Source organism: Diceros bicornis, chromosome 18, assembly GCF_020826845.1.
Source record: "Diceros bicornis minor isolate mBicDic1 chromosome 18, mDicBic1.mat.cur, whole genome shotgun sequence".
NCBI lineage: Eukaryota > Metazoa > Chordata > Mammalia > Perissodactyla > Rhinocerotidae > Diceros > Diceros bicornis.
Window position 1 is genome coordinate 60,507,521 of NC_080757.1, and position 14,215 is coordinate 60,521,735.

Consider the following 14,215-nt stretch of genomic DNA (forward strand, 5'->3'; position numbering starts at 1 on the left):
AGAATCTATAACGCAGACTTTCGCTTCTTTCCTCGTGGCCTGGTTCCTGTGGGAGCCATGTCCTCGGGGAGGTTCTTGTAAGATGAAGGGATGAGAAGTAGAATTGCTTCCCGCTGTCTGTTGAGAACTCTCTCTTTGCCCCTAGGCAGAGAGTGGGGCATTGAAGGCCTCTGGGGGTTTCTTGAAGGCCAGCACTGGACTGGGCCCTTCACGAGATGGGGGTGCGTGCAGCAGAGCCTGGAGCCCAGGACCTGGCACTCTGGGTAATTGCCCCAGGGCAAGGGACAGAGTGCAGGGGGTAGGCGTCTGCGGCTCAGGATTAAGCCCAAACCACAGCGGTCACGGGAGAGACTGCTGAGCGTCCCCCATGCTGGAGAGAGGCTTCTTTAGCAACTGACCTCAGCTCCCCGTGGTTCTGGGAAGTGACAGTCAAGTTGGTGTTTTTCTCACGGTCTTTATATCCCAAGAGAAGCTCTGGCTCCCAGCAACCTGATGATCCTTGAGGGTGGCGGCCCCAGCAGCTTTTCTGGAAATAGTAGCGTTCCCTGTCCTGAGGGTGCAGGAAGGTGGGAAACAGCCTGAGGAGGAGGAAGTCCCTAGGAAAGCCTCGGATGTGGCTGTTCATGGTGTTGTAACTCTCTGGCTTTGGGCAGCACAGCCTGGCTGGTCACTAGAGGCTGTCTGGTGGTCCTCACCCTGCAGTTTTTGTGGTGAAGCTGGCCTAGCCATGCTGCAGCCACCCTGCATAGACATTGTTGCTAGCAGGTTCCTGCAGCTGGGAGTTAGTCGGGTTTGCCACGTCTGGTGCCATTGGCGAGGGCTTGTGCAAGATGGTGGGTGTCAGATGCTGGTGGGAGGGGTCCCCCGGGGCAGGTGAGGGCCCACTGCTGGCTTTCCTAATTAAGGCCTGGCTACCCAGGCCTGGCCCGCTGCCCTCTGCCACGTCCCACTCACTCCTTCAGGTGGGTGTTTGGGGGAGCAGTGGGAAGCATGGTGCCTCCAAGCCCTATGCTGCTGACCTCAGACCCCTTTCACCTCCACCCATCGCTGGACAGTCGCACCAAACTGTTGGCTGCCGGCAGAAGCCTGGCATCTGTAGTAGACAGAACTCAGCGGGCTCCCGGTTGGAGATGGTGAAGTGGACTCTCTGATAGCACTTCCTTGGCAACAAAACCTTCTGCTAGGAGGAGCAGAGCCAGTGCCTGGTCTGCTGAGGAGGTGAGGAGTTACAGCACACGCTCAGCTCTGTGTGTGCACGTGTGTGCTTGTGTGTACGGAAAGGTGTGCATGTGAGCATTGTGCATGTGTGTGTACACGTGCATGTGTGTATGAACATGTGAGCCTGTGCATGTGAGTGTATGCTTGTGCGTGTGCACATGAACACAAGTGTGTGTGAGTGTAAACCTGAATGCTTGTGTGTGTGCACTTGTGCTGTTTACTTTGCTTTAGAGGTACTTTCAGTGGCGCCCCATTGGGGTAGCGTCTTCCAGTCAGATGAGGGTGCCTGCTGTCACCCACCGAACTCTGCCTCCCTTCCCTGAGCATGCTGCGTGGCACCTGCCCCTGTCCACCACCAGTGTCTTAGCAGGAGTGTCTTTCCTGTGCCCTCTCTGGAGTGGTCCGGGCAGCCAAGGGCGGTTTCTCTGTTGTGATGATCTCTGAGCTGACTGACTTCAGCAGCTCCTTGTCCCTAGGTCACGTCCCACAGGTCGTCGACCATGGCACAGGACTCTTGCTGTTGGCTCACGTGGTGTTACACACCAGTGTTTGCTGATAAACGTAACGGGGAAGGTTAGGGGGCACTTTGGCCCAGGGTGTGGTGGTTCTGCAGAGTTCTGAGCTGGGTAGGGAGTATCTTACCTGCACTGCTGTCCTGATGGGTCTTGTCTCAAGCATGTATCCTTTGTTGTGGAGGTTGGCTTGACTTGTGGGACTGACCTGTGTGCAATTGAGGCTCCAGATCAGAATGACAGCCAGTGCTGTTCTGGGGTTCGTGGGGCACAGTCAGTGGGGGAGAGGCCTCTTGGGGAGGTGCTTCCAGAGCTGTTTTCTTGTTGATGCCTAGTTTTAGACAAAGTTTCCTGAGGGCCAGCCTGGTCCCCTGGGCACGGGCAGTAGTGGCTGGGCTGCCCAGGATGGGCAGCCTTTCAGGGGAGGACTGGCTGCTGAATGGGAGGGCCCCATCCTCTCTTCTGAAGCACGGGAGGCCACAAGAAGCCCAGGGCCCAGCTGGCACTCCCCCGGTTTTCTGATCTGGGTCCTCCTCAGGGGAGCCCCACAGTGTCACTGCAGGATCAGGTGGGTTGCAGGCAGAGCTGGCCTTGCCGCCTATCCCCGCCCAGCCTCGTGTAGCTGCTCTGCACATCCTGTGCTGTCACCATCGAGTGGGCACACCTGAGCAGTCAGTCTGGTGTGGGGGTGCCATGGGCTGCTGGCCAGGCTGGTTTCTGTCCTTTTGCCTTGGCCCCTGGGTGCACCAAGCCAGGGCCCACCTAGCGTTGCCTTCCTGGCTAACCTGCCCAGGCCTCAGGATGGGGAGGTGCAGACCTGTGCCTCTGGGACACACTGCACTTGGGGCCTCCCTCTCGAAATGCTGTGCTACCCTCTCCTGCCTACGGCTGTGGTAATTATAGAGCAGAGTGGGCTGAGCTGTCACCTTCTTCCAGTGTCCTCCTGCCCCCCAGTTCTGATTTGTTCCTGGCCCTGATTGTGCTGCACAGCTGTGGGGTGTCTCAAGGGGCCCTCAGCCAGAGGAGCAGGGCAGGCTGAGGAAGTGCGCCGGTGTCCCGTACCGGGCAGCCACTGGCGCCAGCCAGCGGGCTTGGAAGGAGGTTGGCGTCCAGGCTTCTCATAGTGGAGAAAATCTTTCTGTCCCCACGTGACGTGCTCCCGCGTGAACCCGGCCTTCCCCTGGGACCCAGGTGTGGTAACTCAGGACCCGTGTGACTGCCTGACTGTGAGGGCTTCCCACAGCCTAGAACCACTGTGGGCCTGTGAGCGTCAGTGTTTGAGAATGAGTAAGCCCTGTTTCTGGGTTCTGGCATGCCTGCATTTGCATCGCCATCACCACCTCTGCTGGGGTCTTCCCTCTTTAGCTGTTTGTCCCAAGAGCAGCCACCCCCGTGGGTTCTGGAGATGGTGGCAGGATTGTGTCCCTAGGCAGATGGAGTCCCTATTTCTCAGGGCTGGCAGGCAGGCCAAAGTGTTAGCCAGGAAGCGGTTGGTCCTGCTGTGTCCTTGGGGCCTTGGTGTTGGTCCCCACCGGGGGGACCAGAAAGCTCAAGGGGACAGTCAGGCCTGTGAAGAGAGTGGCTGGGGTGGGAAGGTGGGGCCTGATGCGAGCGTGAGTCCTGTCTCCAGGAGGTGACCTTGGGAACCCTGGGGGCAAGTGGGGATCTGTACCTGTGTTATTGGCAGGACTCTGCTCTGCCTGCTAAGGAGCAGTTGGGGCCTCGAGTGAGCTCCTTCTCCTGACTTGCACTGTGGGAGCCTCCCTCTGCCCCGGAAAACCTGTCTGATCCTCAGGCTCCTGCTCAAGGTCGGAGGAATCTCACCTGGCCTTTTCCTGCCCTGGCTGTGGCCGTGCGTAGTATTGCTCCTTCTGCGCCGTGCACTGACGGCTAGAACGGTCCCGGCTCCCTGCAGGCTCCACTTCTGGCTCCAGTGCCTGTCGGGGGCAGCAGTCCTGACGTTGTTGTGAGACGAGCATCCTGAGGGCCCTAGCACACGCCCTCAGGAGGCAGCATGCAGATGTCTGAACGTGTGCCGTCGGACCCCTCGCACCCTGAACTGTGAGTGGGGGTGTCACGGACCAGTAGGAAAAAACAAGGCTGCTGATCAGAACAGAGTGCTTTCTTGTATGGGATTTTTATTTTTTACTACTGGAGCAGTTGTTTCAGAATTATTTGGACAGATTTTTTTAAAATTACACATCAGCTATATGGGAAATAAATCGGTAGAGTTTTCCTAAAACTGTTTTGCATTCAGAGTCTGGCTTCTCTGAGCTTCGCTTCAGCTCCTGGTTGTTGGGGTCAGGGTTGATGATGGGCGTTCCTGAGCACGACTCTGAGATTTTCTTCCAAGGCTCCGGGCTCTTGTTCTGTTTTTGTTGCTGGCATTTTCTTGTTTCTTGAACAAAGAAGGTTTTCCGACAATGGCCAGGACCCCTGTTCCTTCTTAGTTGCTAAGAGGTTTGTGGATGTAATGTCCAGGCTTCCCTCTGCCCAGCCATGCCAGGGACAGTTACCAGGTGGGCCTGTGCTGGGTGATGACACACGTAATGGCTGCTGCCAGCGACAGCGGTCTCAAGACTCAGAGATGGTGCAATGCACTGGGATTTCATAGGTCTCTGTGCTGTGAAAGAAATCGACATCTTGACATTGGAATGGGGGTGGGGATGGTGGCAGGGGGAGAGGTTGTGTCCCCACTCCCAGAGCTAGACTTCTGTCCAGCAGGGTGTTTGCATCGCCCAGAGCCATGTGTGGTTGGAGCTGACCTGCTAAGGCGGGGGGGCCTTGCTGTTTCTAGCTGAGCTTCTAAACGAAGGCGGTGTGGTGGAGGCAGAAGTGCTGCTACCCGATGTAAAGTGGACCTGGGTCCCTCCACACCTGTTGCTCCTCTGAGCCCACTGTGGGGCCACTTGAACTTCCTCTGCCCTGGACGACACTCTGGCAGGAGAGGCTTGTGGTCCATACCTCCATTTATTTCCTCTTGCCCCTTCCCGTGGAAGGCAAGCCCTTTGCAGTCCAGGGACCGATAGAGCTCAGGCCGTGGCCTGCCCTGCCCTGGGGAATTCAGGGCCTTGCTAGCGGCAGACTGGGAGGTGGTCTGGACACACCTCTCAGCAGTCCTGCTTTCAGGCTTCTTGCCGAGGCCCAGCCTGGGGAGGGGGCTGTGAAGTCAGTGCCTGGGCCTGGATGGTCTCACAGTCTTTCTCACTCAGGCTCCCTGTCAGGGAGGCAGAACGTCCTTGCCTAGGCCTTGCAGTCTGCTGGTAGTTGTGAATAATCGTGAATAACCTTTGGTGGCTGTCCGGGCTGGGCACTGTGCTGAGAGTTGTGTGTGCCTGACCTTGTTTATCCCTAAACCTGCTCCACGAGGGGGGCCATGGGTGTCTCAGCTGGCAAGGGAGCCGCGGTGATGTGAAGCAGCATGCCCTATCCACTGGTGCCTGGCTGAGCCAGGGTGGGAACCAGGGGCTTCCAAACCGCTGTTCTGTCTCTCTTTTCAGGAATCCCACGGGCTTCGGGCAAGTTTTTTGGTTTCTGTGCCACCGCTTTCTCATTAATGATTAAGTGGGATGAGAGAATACTTCCTGGCACATAGAAAGTGTTGGGTAAGTGGTGGCTGTGATTATTAGCCTTAGAACAGGAAGTTCTTCGGGGCGGAGGAGGGCAGTGGCAGAAAGCGGAGAGGCCCAGGCCTCTGTTTTGCTGTCTGGTTTCTGGGTGCCGAGCAGCCTGTGTTCCTGTCAGCATGTCCTACCTGACATGAGGGCAGTGGGAAGAGGGCTAGTTGCAGAACATTCCAAGGATGTGTCCCTGCTTGCTCCTCAGTAGTTTCTCTTCCAGCGGGGGAGCCCAGCCCTGTGAAACTCAGGTCACAGCCTTCACAGAGACAAGGACAGGTCACTGGCCTTGGAACGTTCTAACCGGCGGTCAAGCAGTACGAGACTTGGTTGTGTTGGCACTGACGGTAAGAGAAATGATCATTGGACCTCCACGTTGCAGGCGGGAATTAATCAGCTCGGGCTTCGGTAGCAAAGCACCACAGCCTGGGTGGCTTGAACAACAGACACTTATTTCTCACATTCGAGGCCGGAAGTCCCAGATCAAGGTGTGGGCAGAGTTGGTTTCTTCTGAGGCCTCTCTCCATGGCTTGCAGATGGCCATCACCTCCCTGTGTCCTCACATGGTCGTCCCTCTGTGTGTGTCTGTGTTCTAGTCTCATCGTCGTCTTGAAGGACACCAGTCAGACTGGATCAGGGCCCACCCCTAGGACCTCATTTTAAGTTTATCACGTCTGTAAAGACCCCCTCTCCAAATATAGTCACCTTCAGAAGTTCAGAGGTCAGACCTTAACACATGAATTTTTAGGGGATGAATTCAGCCCCTAACACCAGTGATCAGTTGGGCCCCCGCTCCAAGGTGCAGTGGGCTAGTACAGAATGTGTGTGGGGGTCGTCCTGGGTGTTCTCTGTCTGAATCGCAGCGGTCTGTTTCCAGGCCCATGGGATATTTCAGGCCTGTGATGGGTTTTTCTGTGACCTCAATCAAATGGCAATCCTCAGTTTATGACAACATGAAGATTTCCACAGAGGCACACGGTGATTTTGTCAAGAAGGCAGTCGGTGGGAGTGTGGGCTCCAGCCTGGTGCTACACGCCCCACCCCCCGCCCTCCCCTGGTACAGGCCAGACGCCCCTGCAGGGCTGAGTGGTCCAGGCAAGTGTGGCCTGGCCTGGACATTGGAAGGAGTCCGCGATGCCTCCCGGGGCTGTGCCCTCTGTAGTCTAGATGGACAGGACGTGCCTCTCGGCCAGAAAGGAAGTGGCCAGGCTGGTTGGGCCTGTGTTTGGACCCTGCTGCGTGAGGTTCCTGGTCTGATGGGGTTTATCTGGTTCCTGTGAGGGGTGGCTCTTGCAGTGGGACAGACCTGGCCCAGCGTTCACCGGCCCTGATCCCCCAGCATGAGCCTATTTGGGGCTTCCCTTCCCCGGGGACCTCGTTCAGGAGGGGTCGGGCTTGGGGCGCCTGAGGGTTGCAGGCCCCGAGAGAAAACTGGGAGTGGGGGTGTGGGTGTCCAAGACCCAAGGAATCCGTTATAGTCTGTGACCCCTCAAAGGGGATGGGGGACTCGGGGGATCCTGAGAACTCAGGCTGCTCCTTCCTTATCTGTGTGTGAGTTTGTGCCCGTCCCCTGCAGGGAGCACAGAAAGGCCTGGCCCTCAAAGTCAGGACTGGGAGAGTTGGCCAGAATTTTGTTTTTTGTCCTGATGTCGCTCAGCCTGTGGCTCAGGCCGTCCCCTCTCCCAGGGCTGGCCAGGGGTGATGGGAAGGGGTACCTGACCCTTGGTCCCTCCTGATGGGAGACCACTGTGCTCCCTGATGTCACTCTGGGCGCCATGCCAAAGATACAAGCTGTCACTTTATTATAGCATTGGCGGCCTCTTGGGGACCTGATGGAAGCTGGGAACTATCGCCTTAGTGCAGGGCAGCTTCTCGGCCTCTCACACCCCTGGGCCACCCTTGGCTGGGCTGCCGGGTGGCTAGAGCCCCCAGTGCAGTGTGAGGCCCACCTGCAGCTGCCCTCCAGGCCTCTCCTCCACTTCCTGAAGGGGCTGGGCTGTGGCCCCGCCTGCCCACCCCTCAGTTGGGAGCAGGGGCTCCAGCCCTCTCTGTTGCCTAGTGCTTGGTCCTGTTGCAAAGTGCTATTTCACGCACCCTCCTCGGGTTGGCCTTCCCATGCACTCATGTGGCCCTGGCCCTTGTCCCCACTGGAGGCTGTCACGCTGAGGCCTTGAGTGCCTGAGGAAAGGTCTTGTGGTCTGTGGGGGGCTCATGGCCCATGGGGGAGTCTCATGGAAGGTGTGGGGAGGGGAGCCTGGTGCTGTTAAATTATAATCAGCCCCTGTTGAGCACCACTTGGTTTGTCCCTTTTCCTTTGGGGGGGGGGGCTTTCCTGCAGCTCCCTGCCGGTCTTCACTTTCCCATCCTTGCCTCACAGGCCATTTCATCCTGCAAGCTTCCGCTGCATCTCCTCATTTTTGAAATAAGTACAAACACATTCTTACCTTCTCTGGCTCTAACCAAGATGCAGCTCAAGATCTGCCTCCTCCAGGAAGCCCTCCCAGCACTCACTGAACTCCTGGAGTTGGTTTTATTCCTTTGGGATGAGTCCTCAGGACAGATGTCTCAGTTTTTAGAGGGGAGACAGAGCCTTCCACCCACCCCACTCCCAGGCAGGAGTCGTGCAGCTATGCCCTGAGAAGCCAGGCTTCCTGGCTCGAGCTGGTAGTCCTCCTCCCCACCCCCCACCCCTGTTCCTCCTGCATTATGAGCGGGGCCCTCTGCTCAGGCTGGCCCCCCCTTGGAGGATGGCTGCCACTTTCCCCTGGCAGTACCTGGATAGCGGCACCACAGTGGACTTGAGCTGTTGGTCCCAAAGTTCGTGCCTGCTTTTCCTGCCAAGTCGAGACAGAGGTGGGACGTGAGGGCTGGTGGTCGGGGGCAGTCAGGCCCTGGGCCCTCGGAGGCTGGAGATGGTGTGTCCTAGGTAAGCAGATGGGGCTTTGGCCCTCCTGGAGGAGGCATGGAGTGGGCACGTGTCACCTCAGCCCTCAGCCTTGGGCTGACATTGGTGTAACGTGGCTCCTGAGGGATCTCAGGGCAGGTGAAGTTGCCTGTGTGGCACCTGGTCCTGTCTTGCAGCCTTGGCAGCCTATCGGGACAGCACTGAGGCCCGTGTGGAGAGGGACCAGTTTGGCTGTGTGGCTGGCCTGTGGTTGAAGCCAGGACTAGCTCTACTAGGAACTAGTGGGCAGGCTCTTACCTCCCCGAGCCTCTCTTTGTCCATCTGTAAAATGGGGCAGTGACACTCGCTGGTCAGTTGGGTGAGAATTTAGGGGGATGGGGGTGTAAAGGCCACCTCTCCCCCGGCGGCCAGGTGGAGTCCTGCGTCATCTCGCCCTTTAAGTTTGTTCTTCCAGGTGTCGAGTGTGTAGAGAGAAAATGCAGCCTGCCTGGCCACATGTGCACATACCCAAGCGGGCATATGCATGCACACCCACATCCCCTTGTGGGCATACACCGCATGCACGTCCTCGTGTCCGCGCAGGACGCAGGCAGACATGCCCTGCTGTCCTTCCTTGGCTACATGTGAGGGAGCTGGGAGGAAGCCGAAGGCTCATCACTTCCCCTGTCAGCAGAGAAACTTGTTCTCTGTGGCAGCCCTGCCAGGAGAGGGCTGGCAAGGGCTGTCGCCAGGAACCAGAGCTGAGGGGTAAGCACGTTCCTGAGCCGGCGAACGGGCGCAGGAGTGGGCTGGAGCAAAGTCCCTTGGCAGAGCTTCTTTCTAGAAGTGCATTGGCTGCTCTCCTCCTCCCCCAAGTTGGACACGGGATGCCCTGCTGCCCTTTGTCCTTGCTGGCTGGGCAGACCGGTGACCGAAGTAAATCAAAATGGCCGTCACCGTCCTGGCTGGCCAGGAGTGGCCAGGAGCCGGCCAGGCAGGAAGGCCTCCTGGGGCTCGTAGCTCATCGGGGTCCTGGTGACGGCCCTGTGCAGCTGGACTCAGCCCCTCCCGTTCACTCCTGTAGAAAGGCAGCTGGGGTCCTGGAGGCTGGGGGGTGCGGCCGGGCACCCCTGCCCTAGAGATTCGGTTAAGGCCTGGATTGCTGTGACTCCAGTGGCGGCAGGGACATCCAGCTTTGTGAGAACCCAGCAAGAGGGTGACCGTGAACCTCGCCGAGCTTGTGAGTGTCTCTGGCAGAGACCCCTCCTCACCCCGACCCTTCTGCAGTGTATATTCTGTGGGGGTGTCCAGGAGCCCCTTGCAGGCACCCTGAAGGTGTTCCCGAATAAATATTGAAGGAACTAACAAGTGAGGGAAGGCATGTGCTGCTGCTGAATATGGTTCTTGGCCCAGGAAAGCTACCAGAGGAATAAACACAGTCGCCATGTGCAATAGCAGGGTTTGAACGGACGTCGGGGTTTGGTTTGCATGGCGCAGGTACTGGAGTTTGAAGGAGAAGCTAGTTGTTGCTCCTGCTGCAGGACTTCTGTCCTGTCTGGGGGACAGTAGCCCTGGAGTGTGGGGTCCTCGGGTGCCTGAGTTTCATGACAGGCCTGAGGACGGCACTGTGCAGCCTGGGCACCCACAACGCGAAGATGACCTGGCGAGGGGCTGCTCCTGTTCAGTGCCAGGTCGTAGGGAGCCTCCCTCCTGGCCTCAGATTTCGAACGCCCTTTGGTGTCCATAAAGAAAAGATACTCCCTTCCCCTTGTAAAGGAAACAGGCCCACGGGCAGTGCTGCCAGAGGATGGTCAGGAGTTTGCATCTCGGCTCCCTCTGGGCAGAGAGTCCCACAGAAAAATAACAGTTGTTTTACCAGTTGCAAAAAAGTGCCTTGTGGCGCATGATGGGTCCCCTGGAGCACTTGTCTGAGTGATAACCCGGGTGGGAGCTCGTGGTGCCCCTGCCTCCCAGGGACCCCCGTGGTTGCCAGTGTGCAGAGAGGAGGCTGTATAGGGCCCTGGTTAGGTGAGCCGGCAGTGGGGGCAGGCATGGAGGGTGCTTACCCTATGGTGGGCTGTGTCGGGGGAGCAGTTGCAGGAACCCCACTTGAGGCCTCCGAGGGTGGGTTTGGGCCCGGGGACAGCACAGCCCACTGGATCTGAATGAACCTGCGTAAGCCTTACAACGGCCTGAACTCAGGCTCTAAGACGTCCCCACCAGAGAGGTCCCCCCACTTCCAGAGAAGATCCCCACCAGAGGGCGTGGCCCTTCTCAGGCCCCTGGGGTCCCTCCTGAAAAATTTGTCATGAACCTGGTTGGTCTCTGGCAGCTGAGGTTCCGAGAGATCTGGTGACCCGAAGGCGGATGGGTGACCGTTCACTGTGAGTGCCCCCCTACAGGCTTCCACAGCAGGCCTGCCCTTCGGGCCATGGTGCCAGCGTCTGTATGAGGAGCTGGAAGGAAGAACTGGCCCTTCCACAGGGAAGGAGGCCTCCCTCTGGACGTATGCTCCATAGCATTTATGCCTCTGCCACCGCCTCCAGGCGAGACGGCGGCACCTGTGTGACCAGGCCCAGTGTCCTGGCCACCAGCCCCTTCTCAGTGGAGTGGAGGCTGTGCCCTGCCCGGGTGGCCTGGCTGGCACCCCAGCACTGGTCCTGCCCTGCCCACTCACTCCTCCACATTCCTTGTGCATGAGCTCAGTTGCTGCACTAAGGAAGCGAAACCTGGCTCTTTCCCCATGTGTCATTGGGTGAGTGTGGGTGGGCCGCCATGGTGACCCACTCCGTTGGCCTAGGCGGATGCTGGCCTGTTTCCTGCTGTCGCTCAGGATGTTAATGGAGCGCAAAGGATGAGTTCGGGTGGAGTCTCCTCTTCCTCCCTGGGGCGGCGGGGGAGAGGGGAGAAGGGGGTGGCTAATGAGGTTCTGGAGCTCATTACACTGGGTCCTATGAGTGCGGGGTCTGCTCTTGCATGCCCACCCCGTAGGGTGGTGTCTCAGACCTCCGTCTGTCACTACAGTGAGAAACATATTTTATGCTGAAACTCTGTACACGTGCGCACGAGCATACACTCATGTGCATACACACATGCACATGCACATACACTCGTGAGCATACACATGCACACGTGCATACATTCACACGCATGCACGCGCACGCACACATGAGCATACACTCGTGCATACACACATTCATATGAGCATACACTCGTGAGCACACACTCACATGCACATATGAGCATACACTCACGAGCATGCACTCAGATGCACTGTTCACACACCCACACACCTGGAACATCAGAATCGGGGATGGAATCTATCCTTCCTAGGTTTATACCTGCTTCTGTTACGTTTCATTTGAACAAATGCACGTGAACTGTGCAATGTTTCTCTGCCCTGAGGTCTGGATGGCAGTGTGAGCAGTGGCTGAGGGCTCAGCAGGCCCCTGTGTTTCTCCCTCTGCTGATAACCCCAGATCTGGTCTCCTACTCAGAATCCTCCCCTTGGTGCTGCCTATTATGTGACATCCCTACCCGATTGCCACACGCTCCCTAGATCTGACATGTCTAGACTCTGGGTTCCCCACTGCAGTGTCTGGTCCCCAGACCAGTGACCCGTGTCCTGCCTGCCCCCTGCTCCCCTCAAGCCCCATCCGCCCCACATCACGGTGCTTGGTGTTCAGGACATGTGGGTCCAACCCCTCTCCACTCTCGCCTCACTTCTTAGATTACTGAGCACCTCCAACAGTTCTCCCTCCGTCTTATGGGCCCTTGGCTACAGCGTGGTCTCCCCGAGCAGTCAGAGGGATCCTTTTTTTTTTTTTTTTGTGAGGAAGATGGGCCCTGAGCTAACATCTGCCAATCCTCTTTTTTTGCTGAGGAAGACTGGCCCTGGGCTAACATCCGTGCCCATCTTCCTCCACTTTATATGGGACGCCGCCACGGCATGGCCTGACAAGCGGTGCGTCGGTGCGCACCTGGGATCTGAACTGGCGAACCCCGGGCCGCCGAAGCGGAGCGCGCGCACTCAACCGCTTGCGCCACCGCGCCAGCCCCCCAGAGGGATCCTTTTGAATGTAGTCAGCTGGCCTGGCTCTGCTGAGACCTTCTGCCACTTCCCGTCCTGACGGGGAGGTGGGGGGAAGCAGGGCCTTCCCTGCCGTGAGCTGGTGAGCTGGGAGGTGAGATGGTGGGCTCTTGGTGGGCTCTCACCTATTACAGCACCCGCTTTTTCCCCTGCTAACCCTCCATCCTGCAGCCTGTCGCACTGTCCCTAATGCACCTGCGGGCCCTGGCCTTGGGGCCTTTGTACTGCTCTGGCCTGCCTGTGGCTCTCCCCCCTTGGCCACGTGCTCCACTCCCCTACTTTCCCGGTTCCGCTGAGAACTCCTTTCCCCGCCTCTGCCCAAGCCTATGTCCTGCTGTCTTGTTCTCCAAACACACAGGATGCTGCCTGGTGTGTGGTGTGGGCGTGCCTTCCCTCTCGGGACATCAGCCCATGGGGATGGGACTTTGTTGGACAGGGTCCCTGCTCTGTCCTCCGGTGTCCTCAGCTCTGGTGCAGCACGTGGTAGGTGCCTTCCCCTTCGCTGCATCCAGGAAGGAAGGTGCATCTGCCCTGTGGGCTCGGCCTCTCGGGTTCCCCACATGGTGTCGAGCCTGGTGGGCGCCCCCCTGACGAGCCACGCACCTAGCCCCAGAGGAATAGGTGGGAGGTCAGACGCGGGGCCTCATTCCTCATGAACATGGGTCTTGGTTTCTCTGTGCAGATGCTCCTGGTGGCACTTCAGGGCTGGCGGATGGAGCAGGTGCCAAGTAGCAGGTTTTCTGGAGCCAGATGGCACAGCCATTCTCGGAATCCACCGTGTTGGTCCCACTGGCTGAGGGCAAGGAGCAGGGAACAGAGGGCGTTACCTGGGGCCGGGCTGCCTGCAGGCTGGCGCTGGGAGGGAGAGGGCCCTGTGGATGTGTTCCCGCTGAAGCGCTGGGGCCTCTGTGGTCTGTGGCAGTTTCCCCTCCCAGGCGTCTTGCTCTCTTATCCTCAGGAAAGATCAGACGTGTATTGGACTAATGGACCCAAAGACGTAGGCTGGGGTCAAGGCAGGGTTTTCTTTGGAGGTTCCGTCCGCTGTTCTCACGGGCTGGGGTTGGCTGTCGGCAGTCAGTGCACAGTACCCGGTAGAACTTGCATTTGGCGGCTGTTTGTGTGTGCCTGTTTTTATGCCTTGTAATTAAAACATTTATTTGGCCTTCGCAGTGAAAATCTAATTTCTTCAGTCTAAGAACTGCTGATATTGGCACTGAGACTTCAGTCCATTGGGCAAACACATCCGGAGCCTGTGGGATTATTCATAGAGTGGTGTTTGCAAATCAGGCTGTGGATCGCTCTAATCAGAGCTGGTGTTTGGTAATTGATGTGTTGAGTGAAGATTTTAATGGGAGGGGGCGCTGGGTGGCACTGCTTTCCTTGTGTGTGGCCAGAGTGGGGGCCTTCCTCGGCTGACTCAGCCCTGCCAGAGTGGGTGATGGCGCCTCCGCAGAGAGCATCTGAGTGCCGATCGTAGGCCAAGCGCTGCCCCGGGATAGTCATCTGCTTGTTTAACCCACGGACCCACAATGCAGTGGAGGTCTATTCTTATCCCCATTGTACAGATGTGAAAAGCGAGGCTCAGGAGGGTTCTTTGCCCGGCTCATTCAGCAAGGGCAGAGTTGGGATTTGGACTCAGGATGCCTGACTGTGGCTTCCTGGTCTCGAGCCAGAAGCTGATGCCTACCATTTTCTTCTCACTGTTGGGATGCTCCCTGAGTCACAGGGTCACACTAATGCTCTTCTTTTCTCTTCTCTGCATTCCTCCAGACCATCATGGAGCAGTTCAATCCCAGCCTGCGGAACTTCATCGCCATGGGGAAGAACTATGAGAAAGCCCTGGCAGGTAGGCGGCGGGATGGGAGAGATGGCATGTCAGCACGGGCAGCTCATG

At 57.9% G+C, this 14,215-nt stretch overlaps 1 protein-coding gene across 9 annotated transcripts in view; it reads left to right on the plus strand.

Annotated features, from left to right (window-relative positions):
* Positions 1-14,215, plus strand: part of BAIAP2 (BAR/IMD domain containing adaptor protein 2) — a 77,671-nt gene that overhangs the window by 2,507 nt on the left and 60,949 nt on the right. For all 9 annotated transcript variants that reach the window (XR_009222764.1, XM_058561837.1, XM_058561832.1 and 6 more), the window contains exon 2: positions 14,092-14,167. Coding sequence is in view for 8 of the 9 variants with exons in the window: in XM_058561837.1 (XP_058417820.1) it covers positions 14,092-14,167 (76 nt within the window). In the remaining variant the exon portion in view is untranslated. The remainder of the gene's footprint in view (positions 1-14,091; positions 14,168-14,215) is intronic.